General features: G+C 29.3%; 2 protein-coding genes across 4 annotated transcripts in view; both read left to right on the forward strand.

Moving 5' to 3' along the window:
* The first annotated feature begins 785 nt into the window (after positions 1–785).
* Positions 786–10377, forward strand: LOC130893066 (innexin inx1). The gene is made up of 4 exons (XM_057798839.1): positions 786–1147; positions 3044–3151; positions 5895–6050; positions 8058–10377. Exons 1-4 carry the CDS (start codon positions 899–901, stop codon positions 8625–8627), a joined length of 1083 nt encoding a protein of 360 aa, XP_057654822.1. The 5' UTR covers positions 786–898; the 3' UTR covers positions 8628–10377.
* A 7137-nt stretch (positions 10378–17514) lies between these two features.
* Positions 17515–27290, forward strand: part of LOC130892971 (innexin shaking-B) — a 35701-nt gene continuing 25925 nt past the window's right edge. For 2 of the 3 annotated variants that reach the window (XR_009059132.1, XM_057798730.1), the window contains exons 1-2: positions 17515–17947; positions 25530–26040. Coding sequence is in view for 2 of the 3 variants with exons in the window: in XM_057798730.1 (XP_057654713.1) it covers positions 25678–26040 (363 nt within the window). In the remaining variant the exon portion in view is untranslated. Of the gene's footprint in view, positions 17948–24026; positions 24043–25529; positions 26041–27290 lie in introns of those variants that run through there. The other variant, XM_057798731.1, reaches the window with a different exon arrangement.

The following is a 27290-nucleotide window of genomic DNA, read 5'->3' on the forward strand; positions in this document are numbered from 1 at the left end:
ATTTTTATCTTTGTTTTTATAATGGATAAATTATAGAGATACAAAAATTTGGAGTTTAAATCATTTTTGGGGCTTTGAATTTTTATATAAACGCATTCTTTCCAGTATTATTATTAATTTTATATTTTTTTCTTAATTTACACGAAAAATAAAAAAAATGAAAAAAAAATTATCAAGAAATGTTGAATTTTAATGTTTCTACAGCTTACAATAGTGGCATTTCCTTTCAAAATTGATTTTTTCTCACATTTATCCTTTATTACATAATCGAATGAAGTTTTCATATTTTTTTCTCAATCTATATAAAAATTATATAATTTTTTTCTCAAAATCTGTTATAAAAAGAAATATTTTACAAAAATAATAATCAAAACCGGTTGTTTATTCGTTATTTTAGAACCAAAAAACAAAATATGGAACGAAACAACGTTTTAACATTTTAAACAAACCTCGTATAAATAAAATACGATTTTTTAGCATCTATCGTAATGTATCATCAAAATCTCCGTGTTATATATATCCATTCTAATACTCGTATATATATAAGTGTATCAGATAAATGCACAATTCTCATTTTACTAAATTTATACCATTTCTTGGAATCAAAACCATACCTCTAAAAGGAAGAATAACTATCGGCCTGTGGAAGACTCCTTTCGACATAGTGAAAGGTAGAACGACACGTTCAAAACCGAACTGGCGAACTGTTTTCCGTAGTGGGGAAACACGAAACACAAACCGAAGGGGGAACGTCAGTAGCACATGAAACAACAACCAGAATTCATCGTACAAATAAAATGTGTTATAACCAACAATTCGACTCTGATTATTAAATAATTTTTAATATATATATATATATATATATATATATAGAAAGTGTGAAGTATACAGCAGGATAATGTACAAGTTACTAGGAGGTCTAGCGAATTATTTCAAATATCAAGAAATTGTAACGGACTGTGCTATATTCCGTTTACACAATATATTTACCTGTGCTTTACTTAGTGCATGTAGTTTAATTATAACGGCTAATCAGTTCGTTGGTAATCCCATACAATGTATTGTCGAAGGGCTGCCCAATCACGTTGTTAATACGTATTGTTGGATATCTTCCACGTTTACTATGCCGGACGCTTTCCAAAGACAGGTACGTAACGTTTTATTATGCGCTATGCGTTTCGTTTATACGAATGTATGTTTGTAATGTATAATGTAAACAATGTCGTTCGTATTTATTATTCATATATTTATTTTTGTTTATAAAAATAACGTGAAAATACGTGTAACTTTGTTGGACAAAAAATTTTTACTTTTAACACAACGAGAATCGTTATATTTATAATTTAATGATACTATCTAACAATAACCTTGAATTTTAAATGTATTTAATACTTCGTAGTTTTCCCATAGATGGCGGTTTAAGTGTAATATCCCTGTATAGCAAAGTCTGAATACTATCCAAGTGTAAGAGAGACAACTCTATGTCTCATTTCAAAATATTAATGGCGCCCTCGTTAACGCCCTCTTCTGTCAACTGGTCTCGCGAATGTAAATAAAACAGACATTTTACTTATCTCTTTTTGTAATCTCCTTATTTATATTTATAAATGTTATTTCCTTAATAGAAATTATATAATTCGAATATATGTTCCAACTGTCAATATTATTTGAACAGAATACTGTTTCGTGCGCTTCTCTCTTATTGGAGAAGCCATTAATTTCTTAACTCGGTACTAACCAATCGCGTGAACGAACGCTTCTATGTAGGGAACAGATTTATGTTTTTACTTATAAAATACATAATTATATCTTTATAAACGTTCTAAAATTATTAAAAAAAATACTTTATTGTTTTAGAAAAAACATTTTTAAATCATTAAAGTGAAATAAAAAAAAAGAGTTTTCGATGTTTTTATCCGCCATTTTAGTTGAACAATCGATGAGAACAAGTAAACGTCAAATTATAGCATAAACACAGTAAAGCGGCGTTGTCGGTTCTATTAATTTTTCAATAAATATAATAATTTTACGTTAACATGTCTAAAAGTTGAAAGTTAGTTCTGAATATAAATATTATTATCTCGAATAGTGATGATGACCTTCTATTACATATGGTGACATTATCTTTAAATCCAACACATGAATGCATAATTATAAAAATTATTTAATGACAATGACGATATGGGAACTTTGATTTCAACACATGTTACACAATATACACTGTCGATTGAAATATATTTATGTGTAGAGATGGTAATGCCCATCTCTAATATTTTAAAAATAGTTATTTGTTCCTTACACATATGGCGTTATTAGCAGACACGCGCGGAATATACAGGGTGCATTGTTACTGAGTTTTTAGATTGGTTTTCAATTAAATTGTATCAATCCTATACCGGGGGTAGTTGAAAACTTATTTCTGACTAAATTTATTTACTATTTCATTAAATGTATGAAACTATATATTGAAAATACTTGTAATTTGAAATATGCTGGTGGAAAATTTTCAAATAGTATTTGACGCATTAATTAGGAGTTGAATTTATATTTTCGACACTTTTTTTTTCAAAATAAAGTGCAATTTACAACTATAATTAATTTTCTATTATCATTAATGAATGTTTATGATAAAATTTAATTTCAGTCATGTATATACATACACTTTACATTAATTTAAATGATGGGTACTTACGCTAATGACAGTTTAGCGACGGAACAAGACACGACAGGAATTTATAATTAGAAAATATTTTTTAAACATAAACTATTGACAAATATTTTCGTATATTTTTAAATAAATACATGAAATATCATAAATTACTAATATTTATACTATATATATATATATAAAAACTGAACTAGATTCTATTCTGGTTGAGATTGATCTGATAGATATCGGGTGGCAAAATTTCGACGAGACCGTACGACCTTGTCGACCAAAAAAATGACTTGGTACTTCTAGTAGTCAAATATTGACATTGGATTTATTTTTATTTGACACATTTTTGAATTTATGTATGTTATTTTTTATTTTTATATTTAGGTTGGTTACGAGGTGGCTCATCCAGGTGTAGCTAACGATTTCAACGAAAATGGCGCTCAAAAGTACTACACTTATTACCAATGGGTCTGTTTCGTCTTATTTTTTCAGGTGAGACATTTTTTTAACGCCAAATATCATTTTCCAAGCTGCAAATATTCATATTTAGTTATTTAAATTCTAGTGTGCCCAATATTAGTTAATTCTCATCGAGATTTGTTTATATACAATGATAATAAGCGTTTTCGTGGTGGGATTGTGGCGTAATTACATACCAAAGTGTACTAACTCTAATATATTCCGAGCTATCGTCGATTGTTTACCCCACGGTCGCCATTTTGACGTAAATTAGATGTTTTATTAGAGGTATTAATATAAAGGGAAAAGTTTATGATTTTGACGTTATGTTTATGAAGTATTCCAGTACATACCAAAGTGTACTAACCAATATTGTTCATTGATTATTGTCAAAACTGTGTCAGTGACTTTCTTATCCAAGGAAACAACAGATTTCTTCTTTTTTTTTTGTATTAAAGTTGGTTAACCTCAGAGTTTCATTTCATCATTCGATTAATTTTTTCAGTGGTTTACTTTCATTTTTAATGTCGCGTGTTATTAGATTAAATCAAGTGTAAAACGTCGATGTAAATTTAGAAATCCAAAAAAAAAAACAATGATAGATTTATGCATCGTTTCATTTGAATAGCAATACAATTGTTTAAAGAAAACAAAATTATGAAACAACTGTATTCGAAATAACGGTTATTCATATTAGAAAAATATATAGGATGTCAAAAGAAAAAATAAATACAAAGTACGAGATACAATATGGCGTTTGTGGGCAAACAGTGTGCAATTAAACTCGTTTTTATGGTTGTTTTGAATTTATATCAGATTAATAAGACTGAATTTAGTTATAAAATACTTTTTAGAAATGTATAGTTAATATTTAAATACATTGAAGTAAAAAAATCGAGATGTAGGATGAAAAAAAGTCGATTTGAATTATACTGCTTGCCCACGGCGACCATACTGAAAAAAAAATGATAAAACTACTAAGTAAAATATTTTGTTGTGATTAATTAATATTAATAATCACTTAAAAATGAACTAGAACTCGAATTAACATTGTTTTTCAGTGTGTAAACAATTTTTCTACTATATTTATATTGTCAAGTTATGATACATCCAATATTTTTTCCAAGTCACGAAATTCAATATGGCGCTTGTAGGCAAACGTAGAATCCTTTTATTGCCATTTTGATATACTTTTGATACTGATTGATTTAGATTCTAATAAATATAGTACTCAAATAAGAAATTCTATTGTTCCTTTATCGTATTTTAGATATAATTTAGGTATTAAACCAAAAACATAACCTCGAAACGCAAAATTAGTATTAGTTTATCCAAGCCACGCGATTCAATATGGCGCTTGTGGGCAAACGTCGAATACTTTCACTGCCATTTTTATGATGTGCATCGCACTAGTTTTGATACTGATCGATTTAGATTTTAATAAATATAGTACCTAAATAAGAAATTCCATTGATCCTTCATCACATTTTCGATATAATTTAGGTACTAAACCAAAAACATAACCTCGAAACGCACAATTAGTATTAGTTTATCCAAGCCACGCGATTCAATATGGCGCTTGTGGGCAAACGTCGAATACTTCCACTGTCATTTTTATGATGTGCATCGCACTAGTTTTGTTACTGATCGATTCAGATTTTAATAAATATAGTACTCAAATAAGAAATTCTATTGTTTCTTTATCGTATTTTAGATATAATTTAGGTATTAAACCAAAAACATAACCTCGAAACGCAAAATTAGTATTAGTTTATCCAAGCCACGCGATTCAATATGGCGCTTGTGGGCAAACGTCGAATACTTTCACTGCCATTTTTATGATGTGCATCGCACTAGTTTTGATACTGATCGATTTAGATTTTAATAAATATAGTACCCAAATAAGAAATTCCATTGTTTCTTTATCACATTTTTGATACAATTTAGGTATTAAACCAAAAACATAACCTCGAAACGCACAATTAGTATTAGTTTATCCAAGCCACGCGATTCAATATGGCGCTTGTGGGCAAACGTCGAATACTTCCACTGTCATTTTTATGATGTGCATCGCACTAGTTTTGTTACTGATCGATTCAGATTTTAATAAATATAGTACTCAAATAAGAAATTCCATTGTTTCTTTATCACATTTTTGATACAATTTAGGTATTAAACCAAAAACATAACCTCGAAACGCACAATTAGTATTAGTTTATCCAAGCCACGAGATTCAATATGGCGCTTGTGGGCAAACGTAGAATACTTTCATTGTCATTTTTATGATGTGCATCGCACTAGTTTTGATACTGATCGATTTAGATTTTAATAAATATAGTACCTAAATAAGAAATTCCATTGATCCTTCATCACATTTTCGATATAATTTAGGTACTAAACCAAAAACATAACCTCGAAACGCACAATTAGTATTAGTTTATCCAAGCCACGCGATTCAATATGGCGCTTGTGGGCAAACGTCGAATACTTCCACTGTCATTTTTATGATGTGCATCGCACTAGTTTTGATACTGATCGATTCAGATTTTAATAAATATAGTACCCAAATAAGAAATTCCATTGTTTCTTTATCGTATTTTAGATATAATTTAGGTATTAAACCAAAAACATAACCTCGAAACGCACAATTAGTATTAGTTTATCCAAGCCACGCGATTCAGTATGGCGCTTGTGGGCAAACGTCGAATACTTTCACTGCCATTTTTTTGATGTGCGTCGCACTATTCTCGTATTTTCGATTTTCGTTCTCTTCCAGGCTATAGCTTGCTATACACCAAAAATCTTATGGGATATGTCCGAAAATAATTTAATGAGGACGTTAGTTATGGGATTAAACATCGGAGTTTGTCATGAAAAAGAAAAAAATTCCAAAAAAGAAGTTATCTTGGGTTATTTAATGGAACACGTAAAGGTAAAAATATTTTTTCTATTAAAAAAAAAATTATTTCGGGATATAATAAGTTAATAATAATTGATCACCCTGTATATATATATATATATATATATATATATATATATATATATATATATATATATATATATATATATATATATATATATATATATATATATATATATATAGACAATCGTATTTATAACACGTAACTTATTCTGGTTTATTTAAATTATAAAATGATCTGATCATTTTGATATTCTTTATTATCACCCTGTATGTAGTGGACTGGTCGGTAACCACATCTGCCAGTCCCTATTATTAAAGGTTGGTCTTCGACCATCCGGTTTTTCTGCCCGACACGCATTCCAAGAATCCGTGAGTCGGTGCATTGCACTCTGTTTAAGAAGAATAGACGTACAGGGCCGTATCCAACACACAAATTATAATTATTCGCGAATATTTTCAAATTATTATCCGCTTAAAATTCATTATCTATCAAAATATTCATTTTCATACAATATGTTTTATAAATAAGTGAAGTAATTGGTTTGAAAATGATCATTTAAGAAATTATAGTCCAGTCAAATTAGACGAAAAAATAAGAGTAATAAAAACGAATAGACGTACAGGGCTGTATCGAACACGCAAATTATTACATTATATCCAAAAAAATGTTGAAATTTCGATTTTTAAACTTAGATCTCATTTTTATCTCTAGTGCGTCTAAAACATAGGATAGGACTCCACTTCTAAACAATTTTTATTTGAATTTTTCAACTTTTTTTGGTTTTTTTGTGTTTTTCACTATGAATTTTATAAAATTTTTCATTTTGTTAGTAAATTTTCAAATAATAACATCCCTTGTTCAAAATATTTGGAATAATAAATCAAAATAACGTGGTATAATACACTTGAATTACCTATTTAAATAGGTTATGTACCTGTCTGTACATTTACTACGTGACATACATAATCGAATATTTTTTTTTACCATGTACGGCTACTACAAACGATCTATTGTTTTTTTTTAGTTCGAAAAACTGTAAATCTCGATAATTGAACTTATAAATATTTATCGACCATTTGCATTTCTTTGAATCTTTATTATCCATTGTACTTACGATGCTTCCGTCATGTTTCTGATGTAATCTTTCCGAATTACACGAAACTTGTTCTAAATAAAAAAAAATACAAAAAAAGTTGAATGAAAACCATATATTTAATTACTATTTTAATACCCTGTATTATGTAAAGTAATATTTATAAAACGAATTAATGAATGATAATTTTATCAACATTAATCATATATATCTGAAAATCACAGCGGTTGGTGTTTCAATTTTAATAACCACGCCATCTTTGATCACAACTACGAAATTACTTTACAGTTTCTTGGAAAGCAGAATCCCGTTGTAAATTGCGCTTTTGTGGTAGAGATGGCGTAGCTAGTACACATTTATTTCTATTTAATTAAAGCAACTAGAAATTGTTTTTGATTACTTTATAACGAAATGTTCGGAAAATTTTGAATTTGCGATATTGAAATTCAATCTTTCGTTAATTGTGGGGAAAATAATCGATTTTATTTCTTTTATATCTGTAAAAAAAAGAATCGAAAATGTTTTTGTGTGATGTAGATCACGAACGTGACGGAAGATGGCGGAATAAAATATTTAGAAACCATGAATCAAACGTGTATATGAAAATAGTTATTAAAAACATTATAGTCCGGTTAAATTAGATCAAGTAAGAGTGAAAATATGATTTAAGGACAAGAAAAATGATTTTTTCGCGATTTTCATATTTTATCGTAAAAATACCGTAGACAAAAATCGTAGATCATAAAATTATCTATACGAGGGGAGTATGAAGAACTTTCAAATTCCATTTGTAATTATAATTCCTAAAATGACCGGACTATTAAACATACGTGTATAATTGGAATAAAAATTAATATTAATTTGATATTTCGGAGTATTCGAGATTTTAAACGTTTTTTTTTAATTGATTTTCCTATTACAGAGACACAATATGTACGCCATAACTTACTGGGGCTGCGAATGTCTTTGTCTAATCAACATAATCGCACAATTGTACATCATGAACAAATTCTTCGACGGCGAATTCCTCTCCTACGGTTGGAGAGTCATGAAATTCTCGGATTTAGCCCAGGAGGAGCGCATCGATCCCATGGTGTACGTTTTCCCGCGCGTTACCAAATGCATTTTCCACAAATTCGGTCCTTCGGGTTCGATACAAAAACACGACAGTCTGTGCGTTCTACCATTGAATATAGTCAACGAAAAAACTTATATATTCATATGGTTTTGGTTCATGATACTAGCTACCATGTTGACGTTTCTGGTTATATACAGGATTATCATTGTCCTTTATCCTAAAATACGTCCAAGGATACTTCACGCTAAACACAGATCGATCCCAATCGAAGTTTGCAAGTCTCTTTGTAATAAAGTCGATATGGGCGATTGGTGGATCATACTTATGCTCGGTACCAATATGGATCCCATTATTTATAGAGAAATTATTTCCGAATTAGTTAAAAAAATCGATATCAAATCTAGTAATCACTGATATATATTTTTTATTAAACCTTGTACATATTTTTTTTTATTAATTAGCTAAATTTTATAGGTTAGAACTTTTTTTTCGAGTAAAATAAGCCTTTTAAGAACGTAGGATTTCGATTTACTAATTTCGTTAAAACTAAATAAAAATCGTACAATCCGGCAACGCCGAAATTTCCACTTTATAAGAAAGTATTACTAATGTACATTCCAAGTAATAAAAAACGCTGATTTTGTTTATCGATCGTATTAATTCAAATGTAATTATCAAAATTACCGTGTCTATAAGTGCAAATTTATATAATATTTCATCGACATGATACATGAATTCACTGATTTATCTTAATTGAAAAAGGCGTGTTGAAGTTAAAAAAGAAGAGGCGTGTATAATGTATATTAAGGACCGCCCCATAATGACGTCATTGACAATTTGGCCATCTTTGGTAGGTGCCACAAAACTAAAAATTCATTTAGGTAACTACGAATTTCTTAATGAACTGTCTTAGTTGATAAAGATTATACTTTTGAATACTTTTTCCAAATTTCACAAACTAATTTTAAACATACGAGGTGCGATGAACAAATATTTTATTAAAAACAAACGAATAAATTCTTCAAAGTACTGCCATTGACTTGTATTACGTCATGTAGAAACGGTTTTTACCTTATATCTCGTGTCATAGTATTTTTCACATTAACGTATCGAAAAAGTATAATGCGAAAAACGCACAATTCGCATTTAAAACAAGATATGCACGTTCACAAACGGAGAATGAATCGTTAAGGCAAAATGGCCGACTTGTCAAACACGCGTGTTCGAGAATGACCCTTATGTTACTCTATAATAGTGTCACAAACAGCTGATTAATGGCGGACAGACGAGAAACAAAAAAGTTATTTTATATAATTATTTATATTGAAAATATGTGGTAATTGAATTAATACATGCAGTATTGAAGTAAATCTAATTTTTTTTCGATATAAGTCTTGAAATATTGTTAAAAGATCCAAACTTTTTTGTGTAATTTATTTATTATTAACGTTATTATATTATAACACAACTTTTTGATAGTATTAAAACGGCCATATTGAATTCAATCAGCTGTTTTCGTAGAGAATCAACTAAGGGTACTCTACGCCTAGAAAAGTTTCATATTTCGAGGTTATTTTTAACTTTACTGCCATTTTTTTGTTTCTTATACAATTTTTTTCATTTTAATAGACATTTTTTAAGGTGTATAGTAGCTTAGATTTTTTAAACTTCCCGGGCTTTTCGTTATGAGAACGGTTTTGACAGTTCGGTGTACCCATAAACGTTCGTGGGGTGGTTTTTCTATGATCAGATCTTTCTAGGTTAAATACGAAATTATTTGAAAAATTACGAATTGCTGTATTTCTTTTTTCAAATTTATTTATTTTTAGAAATATTTTAAACTCCAAGTTCACTATTTAAACTTATCAGCTACGTTTTTAGGTTGATTTTTGATGGAATATTTTGTGATATCGATATATTTTTTTTACAAACGTTTCTAAATTTATACATTTTTTGACTGAATATTGATTAGTTTTGTACTTCACTGCCCAGTATTTCATACACTTCTTTCAATAAAATTAAAAAAATAACTGTATGAATCAGAATTGGACAAACCTTTATTTATATATATATATTTTTAAATAAATTGAATTGAATAATATACTACACCTACAAATAAATAGAATTTTTTAAATGTATATTTATATTTTTAAATATATTTTGTATTAAAACCATTTGAGTTTTTTTTTACCTTTAAAACTACACATAAATAAAGATCTAACTTGCTGATGTGCCACGTAACTTGTTAAAGAAACAATGGCTACCGGAAACCATCTGTAAGTATATGTATTTTGAAGTTTTTACTTTAAAATTCGCTTAAAACCAAGAATTTATTGTTATTCTCTTCATATAATCGATGTTTACCATAATATAATTTCCTTAAATAACAGTCGTATAGTCAATATCGAGTATATAAATATTTTTAATCTGAATACTATTTTCAAACCTTGGCAACGTTGTAAATATATCACTCGTGAAATGACAGTTCTTTGTATAATGTGTTGCATAACTCGTAATTTATACTAAATATTTCTATTATAAGTTTCCATTCATTAAAAAAAAGTCTTGATTGTGTTTTCAGTTAGAAAATTGAACATAAATAATTAATTATTACATTTATTTTAGTATAATTGCAAAATAATTTAGATAAAAAATACCACCAGCTGTATAAGGTGTTGTATAACTCGTAATGTACCCGTAAAATTTCTTAAAACTTATTAATACAAATATTAAAGTGATATTTACAAAATATTTTGGAAAAAATCAGAGAATAATGGTAACTAATGACCTTGCAATCATTATGATTATCAATTTCGAAATATAAACAGTTGGGAGAACGTTTGAAAAACATCTTTCAATAAATTATGTTGCCACAAAAATAATGTCGCTGATTTTACTATTGGAAAACAACGCCGCGAAACGAGGTGTGTTTTTTTAATAGATTCGACCCGCGCTTCGTATCATAGTTATAAAACTTTTAGTTCCAATAAAATAAAAATAAATATTTAGTAGGCCAGTGAAGCATTACACTTTTTATATTTAATTCCGATATTTGTCGATACAGAATGAGTATTATTTAAACGTAGATCAATATTAGTTTTGTTTAGCGAACCGGTGTTGCCACATTTCCTTATCGACTTGTACTTTTAAGTATATATGTTGAATTTGAACTTACGAGGGAACAATATTGAAGCGAGTACAAGGTTACATCGATTAGAAAATTTGGAAATACGAAACAATGAGGTTATGTTAATTGATAAAATTGATAAATATGGTCGATCGAAATTTTTTAACGTGACAGTATAATGGATTTTTTCGTGAAAATATTCACTGACTGGTCTATAATGTTTAGCTGGGACAGTAAACATCAGGAATGGAGAAACTATTTCGTTCCCGTTGACTCTTTTAAGTTTTTAGTTGGAATGGGATGCCTGGTTAACAATTGTCAGTTCAAGTCGTTAAGTCCGTGGTTAATAAGAGAATTTTTGGAATTTAAAATGATAAAAACATATGTCGGTAAGTTTTGAAAATATGATAATCTGATTTTTTTTTCTAATTCATACAGGGTATCCCAAATAAAAGTCTGAATATTTCTAATTATGTTTTTCATATAGTATCACGTGACTTATGAAAAAAAATGATCAATTTGGCAACGCTGTAATTTCTTAACAGTTCAATTGATATATCAATGTTATGAAATATGTTAAATAGTGTTTTTTATAACAAAATAGGCAAATAAATCAACTAATTTTTTAAATATAATTAATAATAATCGCGAAATAAAGATTTTTCTATACTGTTTATTATGTTAGGTTATGTTGTTTGTCGGTACCAACAATACAACCCTGAAAGAACCAATTTTTGATACTTACTTTAGTAATAATGATTGAATCTTTCCTCAATGAAAAATTTGGTGCAGATAAATTTTTTTTCGATACGATTCTGTTTCCGTAGATCACTTTTCGACACTTCTTCTGATTATTTATCCTACTAGTCATTAAAATAGCAATTAAAAATCTAAATTTAGTTAAATCAAACTTTAACCAACACTAATTAAATCGTTAAATACTGTGTAAGTGTGATACAACCAGATATCTTATAAAACTAGGTATGTATAAGTGGTTATGTCGTTGAAAAGCGTTTAGAAAAAAATAAAAATCTTCCTTATAAAATATTCCCCCTCGAATATATTCTCCAATTCATGTTATTTTTTCTAAAGAAGATATTTAGAGTTGTAAGTTTTCAAACACCTCGTATATTTTCTCAAAATAATGTCAATTACATCTACTCCTTTTTAGTACATTTGATACTACAAATATTCCCGCTCGAAAATTGACATTTTCTCGATTTCTTATAAAAAGGGTGAAAGTTTTCAAACACCTCGTATATTTTCTCAAATTAATGTCATTTACATCTCCTCTTTTTAGTACATTTGATACTACAAATATTCCCGTTCGAAAATTGACGATTTCTTATAAAGTAAGTTTCAAACACCTCGTATATTTTTTTCAAAATAATGTCAATTACATCTATTCTCTTTAGTACATTGATATTACACACCCCGTATAATTTTCTCGAAAAAAAAAAACGTCATTCGAATCACCACTTCACTAATAAATAATCTGTGTCAAGGTCATAAAAGTCATAATGTATACTTTTGAACGTCATAAACTGTAGATAATAAAATAGATTTCTGTTAATTTTTCTACGAATTTTATTTAAAACTGTAACTTATTTAATACTATATATAATTAACCTCACATTTTTACAGTACAAATGACCTTTAATTCATTTCCTAAGTTACGAGAATTGGTAAAATCAGAAAAATGAATAAAATGAAACTTCCACGTTTTTTGACATTTGACATTACACTTTGGTTACCATATAAGTGAATATAATATAAATAATTGCTAGTCACTGTATTTGCTGCAATTAATCAGCTGATTTAACTGGGCTCTTTACTAGAATTATTATTTTTTATAAAACTGTTAGCTAAATGATAAAGTTGTGAGATCTTATATGAATCAGCTTTATCTGCGCATGCGCATTGTAATAAATATTCATTATTTTCAATCTTCAATACTTTTGTCATTACAAAATCTGTTTACCGATAACTTATTTTTAATTTCAGCAAATGACTGATCACGTAAAATCAAAAAACGCCAAGATTCAACAGCATTATGCCACTACTCCTACGAAGAATCCCAATAATAAAAAAATATTTTTTCAATCGTTAAGAAACGTTAAACCGATTACTAAACCTCCTAATAAATCGTCGGAAAAAAGAAATAAACCTAAAAAACAATCCTCCAATAACATGAGTTTTCCTAAGGAAATAATCAGGGGAGTTTCCCACTTTACGCAAACGGTAAATTATTTTGACAGCGCTGTATCTTTATTACCGCAACCCACAATACACTTAACCGATCATCTGTTTCGCAAATTATAAAACGCTTAATAAATAAAAATTAAACTAATTCATATTTATTTTTATCGATTTGTACGTTTTAGTTAAATGGTGGTACTATAGATTCAGCAATATTTAGATTGAATACCAACGTGACTGTAATTCTTCTCGTAACTTTTTCTTTGGCTGTCACTACAAGACAATATGTCGGACATGCTATAGATTGTATGCACGCAAGGTAAGACGAAATTAATTAAGGATTATTGATATAGTTAAATCTAAAATTGAAGTTTTTCCACTGTTAATTATAATAATATAAAAAAATTTTTGGTTACATACCTACTATATAGGCAAACAATTAAACAGATCGTTGACCTACATTTATAGTCGAATATCGGATGACAATGAGAGTTGTTTAGTTCATCACAAATAGATGGCAGGATAGTGTAACTAACGATAGTTGTTTAATTTCATTTATTTATACAAAATTGATGAATATTATTATACAATTTAATAATATAATACTGAAAATAACTTAAATATACAGTAGTTTCATATTTATATGACACTAGAAGTTTGTGGGATTGTAATTCTTGCCTTACGGTCGCCATTTTGGGGAAAAAAATGATGCAAACGTATTTTTTGTTATAACTCTGTAATTACCAGTCTCATAGGAAATTTATAACGACATAATTTGTAGAAAATCGTATTATCTATGATTTTGTTTATATAATTTTTTTCGTAAAATTGAAAATAAAAAAGTTATTAATAAAAATAACAGAAAGTATTTTGAAAAATTTTTTTTTTACAATAGAATGACGTTAAACGATTTGTATGAATGAATAAATTCTAGGGAATTATTATTTATCACAGTCATTAATTCGAATTTAATATTATCGACTGTGGAAAAACGTAATTCATTTTTTTTTCGATACTATAAGTTAATATAGAATTTCGAAAAAGACATAAATTTCTTTAAGCTATCAGTGAGATTATAATTTTTTAGTAAGGCATAAACAGCACGAGTTTATGAGTCGATTATAAACTTTAATAATCGTTTCAACAATTCCAGCCGATACAATACATTTTCGTAACTTATTTTTTTACAGGATCGTAACGGAATATTTAAAAATACTTTTACAATTATTAATTTCGTTGGTTTCTCACAAAAATGAAACCTAATAAGAAAAAACACGTTTCCTCTATCGATTCACGTCAAAAATAAATCGATATCTCGAATGGTTTCCGAGATATCGAACTTTCTATACGAGCGTGTCAATTTTTTTTTTCAAATTCACGATTTTTTCGAGCATTTTCGACGTTAAACCAAAGACATTCTGTACATCATAATATTCATAATACGAATATGAAATGCAACGTTTCAAATCCAGTTCATTGACCCGTACGTACGCTAAAATATCCAAGTGAAACTCATGTTGGAATTGAAATATAAATAATAGTCTGAAATTCCGATTTTCTTGGTATTTCGAATGACAAAAACGTTTAAAATAACATCGTACCACAACTTTAAGTAAAAACTCGTAGTATTTATGGTTTTTTTTTTTAAATAAATAAGTTTAAACCGACGCAAAAACGAGTTGATACACATTTTGCCACAATCCCACTACTAAAACGGTAGTTGCTTACGATCTATGTCTCAAGATTCTATTCTGGTTGAGATTGATGCTAAAATATTGGGTGGGATAGTTTCGACGAGACCGTACGATTAACAACTCGGTGGTTGACGAAGAAAATCCAAAATTTTTGTGTTTTTTATCGATTTTTAGAGACATTCCGGAAGATGTGCTCAATACTTATTGTTGGATACATTCGACTTTCACGGTTACGAGGAAAAACGATTTTGATAGCGATTTGGCGTTGATTGGTGTTCAAACTACAGACGGTCGGGCGAAGAAACAAATCAAATATTACCAATGGGTGGAATTTTTTCTCGTTTTACAGGTGAGTCTTCATTAAAACTAATTTTCCAGGCGAAACGACTCCGAATCTGCATCTATTCTTATTAATTAATTAATTTATATTGTCGTCGATGAAACCGCGGCCTTTTTAAACGTCCCAATTTGTAAATCATTCGTATGAAATGAATTTTTATTGGTCGAAGCTGTCGGAAAGCGTATGTACACAATTTCTTCGAAATATTCCCGTCGCACAGTCTGCGATAAGCAGTGGGGCGGTTTAGTGAGATTTATTTCATTCGTAAATTTCTTAAAATAAATAGAAAAAATGTGGAATTAGTTGACATAATACAGCGAAAGGTAGCAGATTATCCAGAATATTAGTTTAGAAACATTGCGTCCACTAAACGATTTTTTTGCGTCAGATCAAAGTTCTATTAGACGAATGGGGTATAAAAGGGCTCAGTACACGTTTGGTATCCTGTTTAAACCAAACTCTCCTCGTCTATCGATTTTTTTTGCCAAATTTCAAGTTGAACTACAATTAAGTGTATGAAACATCAAAATTTTGAAAATAACTCGAAATCTACGCCGAATTTCGAAAAAAGTGACGGAATCAAAAATGTAGTTTAAGAAATTTTCTACAAAAAAGGTTTCTTGCGATTTTTCTCTAAGAGCTGTCGTTTCTTTGTAAAATTCGATCAAACTTCGGGGTCGAATTTTACTGAAAACTTTTCGCGCCGCGTAGAGGGTTGAAAAAAACTGCTGTATCTCCTCGAAAACTCAACATTTCGGGACGAAACAAAATGCGTTTTACTCCTTAGAATATCTACGTTTCAACTGCATTTACAAAAAAATTCAGACTAGTACAATTTTTTTGGTAGACAACACGAAAGTTTTGTTTTTTGCAGGGTGAATTTAAAACACATGTGTCAGTAATTCTGCTACACCCTGTAGATAATCCTTGCTTGAGGTCGTCAATTAGACGATTACCTTTAAAGTGAGACCAATTATACCTTTGAATTCACCCTGTGAAAGGGAAAAAACTGCTTTTACTAACGCAAGAAATTCTGCCCGGTAAGCGATATATTTTTGATTTTTGAAAATAACTCGAAATCTACGCCGAATTTCGAAAAAAGTGACGGAATCAAAAATGTAGTTTAAGAAATTTTCTACAAAAAAGGTTTCTTGCGATTTTTCTCTAAGAGCTGTCGTTTCTTTGTAAAATGCGATCAAACTTCGGGGTCGAATTTTACTGAAAACTTTTCGCGCCGCGTAGAGGGTTGAAAAAAACTGCTGTATCTCCTCGAAAACTCAACATTTCGGGACGAAACAAAATGCATTTTACTCCTTAGAATATCTACTTTCCAACTGCATTTAAAAAAAAATTCAGACTATTACAATTTTTTTGGTCGACAACACGAAAGTTTTGTTTTTTGCAGGGTGAATTTAAAACACATGTGTCAGTAATTCTGCTACACCCAGTAGATAATCCTTGCTTGAGGTCGTCAATTAGACGATTACCTTTAAAATGAGACCAATTATACCTTTGAATTCACCCTGTGAAAGGGAAAAAACTGCTTTTACTAACGCAAGAAATTCTGCCCGGTAAGCGATATATTTTTGATTTTTGAAAATAACTCGAAATCTACGCCGAATTTCGAAAAAAGTGACGAAATAAAAAATGTAGTTTAAGAAATTTTCTACAAAAAAGGTTTCTTGCGATTTTTCTCTAAGAGCTGTCGTTTCTTTGTAAAATGCGATCAAACTTCGGGGTCGAATTTTACTGAAAACTTTTCGCGCCGCGTAGAGGGTTGAAAAAAACTGCTGTATCTCCTCGAAAACTCAACATTTCGGGATGAAACAAAAATCATTTTACTCCTTAGAATATCTACTTTCCAACTGCATTTAAAAAAAAATTCAAACTAGTACAACTTTTTTGGTAGACAACACGAAAGGTTTTGTTTTTTGCCGGTTGCACGAATGGACTATAATGCACGAACGGACTATAATTTTGAATCCCAGATTACAAAATTAGCGAATAAAAGTCCAGTAATACCAAATTAAAAATCTTATTACGTGTTAACGACCTATCAAAACCCGAAATGGTACGAAAAAAAATTAAAAAAAAAAAAAAAATAATTTGCTTGCAGTCTCTGGTTTGTAGAACGAAATTTTTGTATTTTTAACTCTTCGAAGCTTCTCCCGATTGGTTTGTATATATGTGTAAATGTGTATGGGCAATCGGCACATGGACGTCGACGTCCAGTTTCGAAATAATCACCGTCTCGACGCGGCGCGCCGAATTTTCTTTCAGCGCCGCGAAATAACCGAAAAGAAAAATTCAAGTGCGGTTCAATAGTGGTAAAGTTTCGAAAAAACTAATTTCTCATTCTCGCATACAGAAAAAAGTAAGTATTTACGCAAATATTTCGTAATTCGTAACATAAAACCTCCTTCAAGTCTATACGTTTAATCGAGCGAGTTTATGATTCATTTCTATTCAAAATACAAAATCTGGTTTATAAAATAGCTCAAAATAATCAAAAAATAGTCAAAAACCCCATTGAAATATCAGATATCCAAAATACGTAAACAGATTTTGGAAAAACTTCAAATTTGACATATTAGACTTAATAGGATGTTACCAAACGCTTTTCTCAGATCTATAAATGTCGTATAACATTAATTTGTTCAAATTTTGGAAATTATTCCCATAAAATTCCGAAAAACGTCGTATTAACAACAATCGAGTTTCGAAAATTTCAGATCGATCGATTTAATGATAAAAACGAAGAAATTTTCGGAAAAAAAGACAAGAAAAACGAAAAAACTTATTAAATTAAAGGCGAATACACTTTTTGTGGAAAATCCTGCGAGAAAATTGGGAAAATTTCGACGGTGATGCTTCAAATTTGACATATTAGACTTAATAGGATGTTACCAAACGCTTTTTCCAGATCTATAAATGTCGTATAACATTAATTTGTTCAATTTTTTGGAAATTATTTTCATAAAATTCCGAAAAACGTCGTATTAACAACATTCGAGTTTCGAAAATTTCAGATCGATCGATTTAATGATAAAAACGAAGAAATTTTCGGAAAAAAAGACAAGAAAAACGAAAAAACTTATTAAATTAAAGGCGAATACACTTTTTGTGGAAAATCCTGCGAGAAAATTGGGAAAATTTCGACGGTGATGCTTCAAATTTGACATATTAGACTTAATAGGATGTTACCAAACGCTTTTTCCAGATCTATAAATGTCGTATAACATTAATTTGTTCAATTTTTTGGAAATTATTTTCATAAAATTCCGAAAAACGTCGTATTAACAACATTCGAGTTTCGAAAATTTCAGATCGATCGATTTAATGATAAAAACGAAGAAATTTTCGGAAAAAAAGACAAGAAAAACGAAAAAACTTATTAAATTAAAGGCGAATACACTTTTTGTGGAAAATCCTGCGAGAAAATTGGGAAAATTTCGACGGTGATGCTTCAAATTTGACATATTAGACTTAATAGGATGTTACCAAACGCTTTTTCCAGATCTATAAATGTCGTATAACATTAATTTGTTCAATTTTTTGGAAATTATTTTCATAAAATTCCGAAAAACGTCGTATTAACAACATTCGAGTTTCGAAAATTTCAGATCGATCGATTTAATGATAAAAACGAAGAAATTTTCGGAAAAAAAGACAAGAAAAACGAAAAAACTTATTAAATTAAAGGCGAATACACTTTTTGTGGAAAATCCTGCGAGAAAATTGGGAAAATTTCGACGGTGATGCTTCAAATTTGACATATTAGACTTAATAGGATGTTACCAAACGCTTTTTCCAGATCTATAAATGTCGTATAACATTAATTTGTTCAATTTTTTGGAAATTATTTTCATAAAATTCCGAAAAACGTCGTATTAACAACATTCGAGTTTCGAAAATTTCAGATCGATCGATTTAATGATAAAAACGAAGAAATTTTCGGAAAAAAAGACAAGAAAAACGAAAAAACTTATTAAATTAAAGGCGAATACACTTTTTGTGGAAAATCCTGCGAGAAAATTGGGAAAATTTCGACGGTGATGCTTCAAATTTGACATATTAGACTTAATAGGATGTTACCAAACGCTTTTTCCAGATCTATAAATGTCGTATAACATTAATTTGTTCAATTTTTTGGAAATTATTTTCATAAAATTCCGAAAAACGTCGTATTAACAACATTCGAGTTTCGAAAATTTCAGATCGATCGATTTAATGATAAAAACGAAGAAATTTTCGGAAAAAAAGACAAGAAAAACGAAAAAACTTATTAAATTAAAGGCGAATACACTTTTTGTGGAAAATCCTGCGAGAAAATTGGGAAAATTTCGACGGTGATGCTTCAAATTTGACATATTAGACTTAATAGGATGTTACCAAACGCTTTTTCCAGATCTATAAATGTCGTATAACATTAATTTGTTCAATTTTTTGGAAATTATTTTCATAAAATTCCGAAAAACGTCGTATTAACAACATTCGAGTTTCGAAAATTTCAGATCGATCGATTTAATGATAAAAACGAAGAAATTTTCGGAAAAAAAGACAAGAAAAACGAAAAAACTTATTAAATTAAAGGCGAATACACTTTTTGTGGAAAATCCTGCGAGAAAATTGGGAAAATTTCGACGGTGATGCTTCAAATTTGACATATTAGACTTAATAGGATGTTACCAAACGCTTTTTCCAGATCTATAAATGTCGTATAACATTAATTTGTTCAATTTTTTGGAAATTATTTTCATAAAATTCCGAAAAACGTCGTATTAACAACATTCGAGTTTCGAAAATTTCAGATCGATCGATTTAATGATAAAAACGAAGAAATTTTCGGAAAAAAAGACAAGAAAAACGAAAAAACTTATTAAATTAAAGGCGAATACACTTTTTGTGGAAAATCCTGCGAGAAAATTGGGAAAATTTCGACGGTGATGCTTCAAATTTGACATATTAGACTTAATAGGATGTTACCAAACGCTTTTTCCAGATCTATAAATGTCGTATAACATTAATTTGTTCAATTTTTTGGAAATTATTTTCATAAAATTCCGAAAAACGTCGTATTAACAACATTCGAGTTTCGAAAATTTCAGATCGATCGATTTAATGATAAAAACGAAGAAATTTTCGGAAAAAAAGACAAGAAAAACGAAAAAACTTATTAAATTAAAGGCGAATACACTTTTTGTGGAAAATCCTGCGAGAAAATTGGGAAAATTTCGACGGTGATGCTTCAAATTTGACATATTAGACTTAATAGGATGTTACCAAACGCTTTTTCCAGATCTATAAATGTCGTATAACATTAATTTGTTCAATTTTTTGGAAATTATTTTCATAAAATTCCGAAAAACGTCGTATTAACAACATTCGAGTTTCGAAAATTTCAGATCGATCGATTTAATGATAAAAACGAAGAAATTTTCGGAAAAAAAGACAAGAAAAACGAAAAAACTTATTAAATTAAAGGCGAATACACTTTTTGTGGAAAATCCTGCGAGAAAATTGGGAAAATTTCGACGGTGATGCTTCAAATTTGACATATTAGACTTAATAGGATGTTACCAAACGCTTTTTCCAGATCTATAAATGTCGTATAACATTAATTTGTTCAATTTTTTGGAAATTATTTTCATAAAATTCCGAAAAACGTCGTATTAACAACATTCGAGTTTCGAAAATTTCAGATCGATCGATTTAATGATAAAAACGAAGAAATTTTCGGAAAAAAAGACAAGAAAAACGAAAAAACTTATTAAATTAAAGGCGAATACACTTTTTGTGGAAAATCCTGCGAGAAAATTGGGAAAATTTCGACGGTGATGCTTCAAATTTGACATATTAGACTTAATAGGATGTTACCAAACGCTTTTTCCAGATCTATAAATGTCGTATAACATTAATTTGTTCAATTTTTTGGAAATTATTTTCATAAAATTCCGAAAAACGTCGTATTAACAACATTCGAGTTTCGAAAATTTCAGATCGATCGATTTAATGATAAAAACGAAGAAATTTTCGGAAAAAAAGACAAGAAAAACGAAAAAACTTATTAAATTAAAGGCGAATACACTTTTTGTGGAAAATCCTGCGAGAAAATTGGGAAAATTTCGACGGTGATGCTTCAAATTTGACATATTAGACTTAATAGGATGTTACCAAACGCTTTTTCCAGATCTATAAATGTCGTATAACATTAATTTGTTCAATTTTTTGGAAATTATTTTCATAAAATTCCGAAAAACGTCGTATTAACAACATTCGAGTTTCGAAAATTTCAGATCGATCGATTTAATGATAAAAACGAAGAAATTTTCGGAAAAAAAGACAAGAAAAACGAAAAAACTTATTAAATTAAAGGCGAATACACTTTTTGTGGAAAATCCTGCGAGAAAATTGGGAAAATTTCGACGGTGATGCTTCAAATTTGACATATTAGACTTAATAGGATGTTACCAAACGCTTTTTCCAGATCTATAAATGTCGTATAACATTAATTTGTTCAATTTTTTGGAAATTATTTTCATAAAATTCCGAAAAACGTCGTATTAACAACATTCGAGTTTCGAAAATTTCAGATCGATCGATTTAATGATAAAAACGAAGAAATTTTCGGAAAAAAAGACAAGAAAAACGAAAAAACTTATTAAATTAAAGGCGAATACACTTTTTGTGGAAAATCCTGCGAGAAAATTGGGAAAATTTCGACGGTGATGCTTCAAATTTGACATATTAGACTTAATAGGATGTTACCAAACGCTTTTTCCAGATCTATAAATGTCGTATAACATTAATTTGTTCAATTTTTTGGAAATTATTTTCATAAAATTCCGAAAAACGTCGTATTAACAACATTCGAGTTTCGAAAATTTCAGATCGATCGATTTAATGATAAAAACGAAGAAATTTTCGGAAAAAAAGACAAGAAAAACGAAAAAACTTATTAAATTAAAGGCGAATACACTTTTTGTGGAAAATCCTGCGAGAAAATTGGGAAAATTTCGACGGTGATGCTTCAAATTTGACATATTAGACTTAATAGGATGTTACCAAACGCTTTTTCCAGATCTATAAATGTCGTATAACATTAATTTGTTCAATTTTTTGGAAATTATTTTCATAAAATTCCGAAAAACGTCGTATTAACAACATTCGAGTTTCGAAAATTTCAGATCGATCGATTTAATGATAAAAACGAAGAAATTTTCGGAAAAAAAGACAAGAAAAACGAAAAAACTTATTAAATTAAAGGCGAATACACTTTTTGTGGAAAATCCTGCGAGAAAATTGGGAAAATTTCGACGGTGATGCTTCAAATTTGACATATTAGACTTAATAGGATGTTACCAAACGCTTTTTTCACATCTATAAATGTCGTATAACATTAATTTGTTCAATTTTTTGGAAATTATTTTCATAAAATTCCGAAAAACGTCGTATTAACAACATTCGAGTTTCGAAAATTTCAGATCGATCGATTTAATGATAAAAACGAAGAAATTTTCGGAAAAAAAGACAAGAAAAACGAAAAAACTTATTAAATTAAAGGCGAATACACTTTTTGTGGAAAATCCTGCGAGAAAATTGGGAAAATTTCGACGGTGATGCTTCAAATTTGACATATTAGACTTAATAGGATGTTACCAAACGCTTTTTTCACATCTATAAATGTCGTATAACATTAATTTGTTCAATTTTTTGGAAATTATTTTCATAAAATTCCGAAAAACGTCGTATTAACAACATTCGAGTTTCGAAAATTTCAGATCGATCGATTTAATGATAAAAACGAAGAAATTTTCGGAAAAAAAGACAAGAAAAACGAAAAAACTTATTAAATTAAAGGCGAATACACTTTTTGTGGAAAATCCTGCGAGAAAATTGGGAAAATTTCGACGGTGATGCTTCAAATTTGACATATTAGACTTAATAGGATGTTACCAAACGCTTTTTTCACATCTATAAATGTCGTATAACATTAATTTGTTCAATTTTTTGGAAATTATTTTCATAAAATTCCGAAAAACGTCGTATTAACAACATTCGAGTTTCGAAAATTTCAGATCGATCGATTTAATGATAAAAACGAAGAAATTTTCGGAAAAAAAGACAAGAAAAACGAAAAAACTTATTAAATTAAAGGCTAATACACTTTTTGTGGAAAATCCTGCGAGAAAATTGGGAAAATTTCGACGCATCACGCGTTTTCCTTGAAAAAAACTTTCGACTTCGAATTAAGCGGCTCGTTATCGAAAAAAATTAAAATTATAAAAACGGATCAGGTAGATTATCAATAAAAAACCAATAAATTATCATTACAGCAATTGGGATTTAATAATAATTGGAATTATATATTATTTCAAACATATAAATCGATAAACGACAGTTCATATTACTGACAGGTGTTTAGTATACTTTCCGACCTAAAATAGCAAAAAATCCGTCGAAAAAAAGGTATTTACTAAATATTTTATTATTATTAGTCATTATTTTACCTACAATTTGTTAAAAAAAACACGCATTCGTATTTAGTTTCGCGTATATATAATTTTCCTTCGTACTAAAACCGAACGTCTTATTACTGTTAGTATATCCCACCACTTTAATACGTTTGAAGCTTCAACCTACGAATTTACCGGTCGCGGGTTCAAATCCACGCGTTACATCGAAACAAATTGCTGAAAATTACGTTTTACCACCCCTCTGTTTAGTATAATTTAAAAAAAAACACGTTTTAATAGCAAATCGAAATTTTTTCTTTCGCGTTTTGGTGAAAACTCGCTGGAAAAAATGTATAGACTCGAAAAAATTACTTTGGAATATAAAATGAGACATAAAACGGTTTTTTTTTTCAAATTTACATTTAAAAACAACGTATTTACCGTATTTTGATTAAAAAATTATGTTTTTGGAAGATATACGCGCGTTGGGTGTTCAGGATGTTCAGTTTTGACCAAAAACTCATTCCGATTAACGGAACGGAGCCATCGAAGCAAAAGCTTTCGGTCAGGGTCAAATGTGTTATACCTCGTGTAAATTTTTCTTCAATCGACGATTTGCGCGCACAATTTGGTCGATTTCCGGAATTTAAACAGCCATAAGGCGACCTGGGCGCTTACACCACTCGAAAACACCCCCAAAGAGATTGATAATTCTCCCCAATGGTCTGTTACAACAATTTAAATACCCAACAAACCACTCCAAGCGCACAGTCTCGTTATTTAATAACCAGACCTCGTATATGAAGCCTGAACTGAAAAGACAGTGGGTTGTAAAGAACTTACCGTATTAATATGGCCCCCAACGATTTTTTTTTTCTATCCCAAAAAGAGAAATACTTTAGAAGAAACTTTTGGATAACCCTCGTATAACTTAAGAAGCAATTAAATGAAAATTTGATTCATTTTAAAAAATGTGGGAGGCTTGAGAATTTCGAATGTATGTTTAAAATATTTCTATACTATAAACATACTAAAACTGAGTTTAAATATTGAAAAAACCAGAAAATATCGTTATGCATTTGAAAAAAATTCTTCATTACAACTGAATATTTGTCCAAGTGTCAATTCGAAATGTGTTTTTACGCCTATCTGTAAAAATAACTATAGAAACGTTGTATAAAAGAGAAAAAGTCACACGGGGCTAGATTTCTATCCATCCGAGATGGTTATAACTGCGGTTGTATTACCACGGTGGTAGAACCAGTCTTGTGTTATATCACGCTCAAGTTTTTCAACATTACCAAGTGAAATATTCGATTTGGTTAGTAATTTAGAACAAACATCCTTTTTTTAACACCCAATGCTTCATTTTTTAAACAAAGAATACCTTCATATTATTCTAATCGAGTAGATAACAAAATTTCTCAACGGCGCGTTGATTTAATCCTTGTAATATATAGAATAGTTAAATAGAAATATAAACGTTTAATATTGTTCCAGGACATCGACGATATGATTCCAGTTTTCAACAAATATGATGGAACGAACAGAAATTTCCTTATAAAACTCAATAAACAAGTGATTTTACTAGAATCATGAGTAATAATAATAGTAAATAATTACTTAATTGTTTAGTGTTGATTATACGATGTTGGATATATTCAGAGGCCTTAAAGCTCTAGTTAGAGTCAGTCACATCCATACGGATTCCCCAATCTTCAGACTACATTATTCTTTAACATCCAGTATGTTAATAGCTTTCAGTCTTATAGTAACCACCAGACAGTACGTAGGGAATCCTATAGATTGTATCCACACCAAAGATATACCGGAAGATGTTTTTAATACCTTCTGTTGGATACATTCGACATTCACCGTTGCCAATGATAAAAATGAACCTTACGCTCATATGTATCTACCGGGAAGTCCGGGAATAAGGACTACTCACAACGATAAAGAAAAAAAAGTTTACAAGTATTATCAGTGGGTGTGTTTTTGCTTATTTTTTCAAGTAAGTATATTTTAATATTCGTTTATATATATATATATATATATATATATTTACTATGATTGTATAACTTCAAGGAAATAAAATTATTAACAAGTATATAATGATCGATCGATTTTCCACAACTTCTAAAACATCTCTTTGGTATATTTTCGATCAAATGAAAATTGCATATTACTAAATATAAATACTCAGGAGTACTTACATCGAAACCTATTTACAAAGCACTAATTTATATTCTTCTAAGTAGCTAAGGCTTTGAAGTAACAAAAAAACGTGAGGATTCCATATTTCGGATCAAAACTTCTTGAGAATTACAGATTCAACGAGAAAATCATCGAAATAATAGAACAATACTTCGCTTTGGTTAGTTTACTAATAAAAATGTAGTAGAAGATTCACATTACATAGTTCTGTTCGAATGTTTTGAAATTTGACAAGACTAATCTGACATCGCCATTATTATATTTGACATTTGACATTGCTAGTGTTATTCCATCTCGTGATTGGTTTTTGTAAATTCAATCGTGAAAATCGTTTGTTGTACCGTGCTACCAATACAGTATTTTTAATCGAAAGCATATATAGAAAAAGGCCAACTGATTGTTTCATGCAAGATACAATCTAATTCTTGTCCCAGCTGATCACTATTTCTCGTTTACTTAACCTAACTTTGTTATTTTCATTGTTGGAACGCCCACAAAATATCTAATAAAATTTGAGGTTAACATATTCATTTACATAGATGTATATTTTGATAAACAATATTTTCAATAAACTTTATTCGTTTTTATAATTTTGAATCTTTTATTGCTTGTGTGCGTAATTAATTTATATATTCTCGATCTATTTTGAATTACAACATGCTTTTTCTCAACATATTAATCTCGTAACTAATAAATAATATTTCAGATTCGTAACTGTATTAATAAAAAATGTTGAATCTAAAATTAAAACGCTGTCGCACGTTGCTCGTTAGGCATTCGTGTTTAAACAGACAAAAAACGGAAACTTTTCATCGTCTTAATAACGTAATAGGCCAGTTGGTTCGTTAATTATTACCGTTTATTTTCGGGATGTTTCGTAAACAAATAAAAGAAGAAGTTACGATTAACTAAACGGTTTTTATAATTATTAACTACGTTTTGGAGACACTAATTGATTCGACAAGATATTTGTTGGTTAAATATTACAAAAACCGACAATATAGTGTTATTTATATTTTTGTGAATTCACAAATTGTTTTTATTGTG

This window comes from Diorhabda carinulata, chromosome 4 (genome assembly GCF_026250575.1).
Source record: "Diorhabda carinulata isolate Delta chromosome 4, icDioCari1.1, whole genome shotgun sequence".
Lineage (NCBI taxonomy): Eukaryota > Metazoa > Arthropoda > Insecta > Coleoptera > Chrysomelidae > Diorhabda > Diorhabda carinulata.

What these genes read in the sequence shown, in the direction of transcription:
- LOC130893066 (XM_057798839.1), top strand. Translation starts at nt 899, where the DNA reads ATGTACAAGTTACTAGGAGGTCTAGCGAATTATTTCAAATATCAAGAA. An exon ending in CGGACGCTTTCCAAAGACAG is followed by an intron (nt 1,148 to 3,043) that starts GTACGTAACGTT and finishes TTTTATATTTAG; the next exon opens with GTTGGTTACGAGGTGGCTCA. An exon ending in ATTTAATGGAACACGTAAAG is followed by an intron (nt 6,051 to 8,057) that starts GTAAAAATATTT and finishes TTCCTATTACAG; the next exon opens with AGACACAATATGTACGCCAT.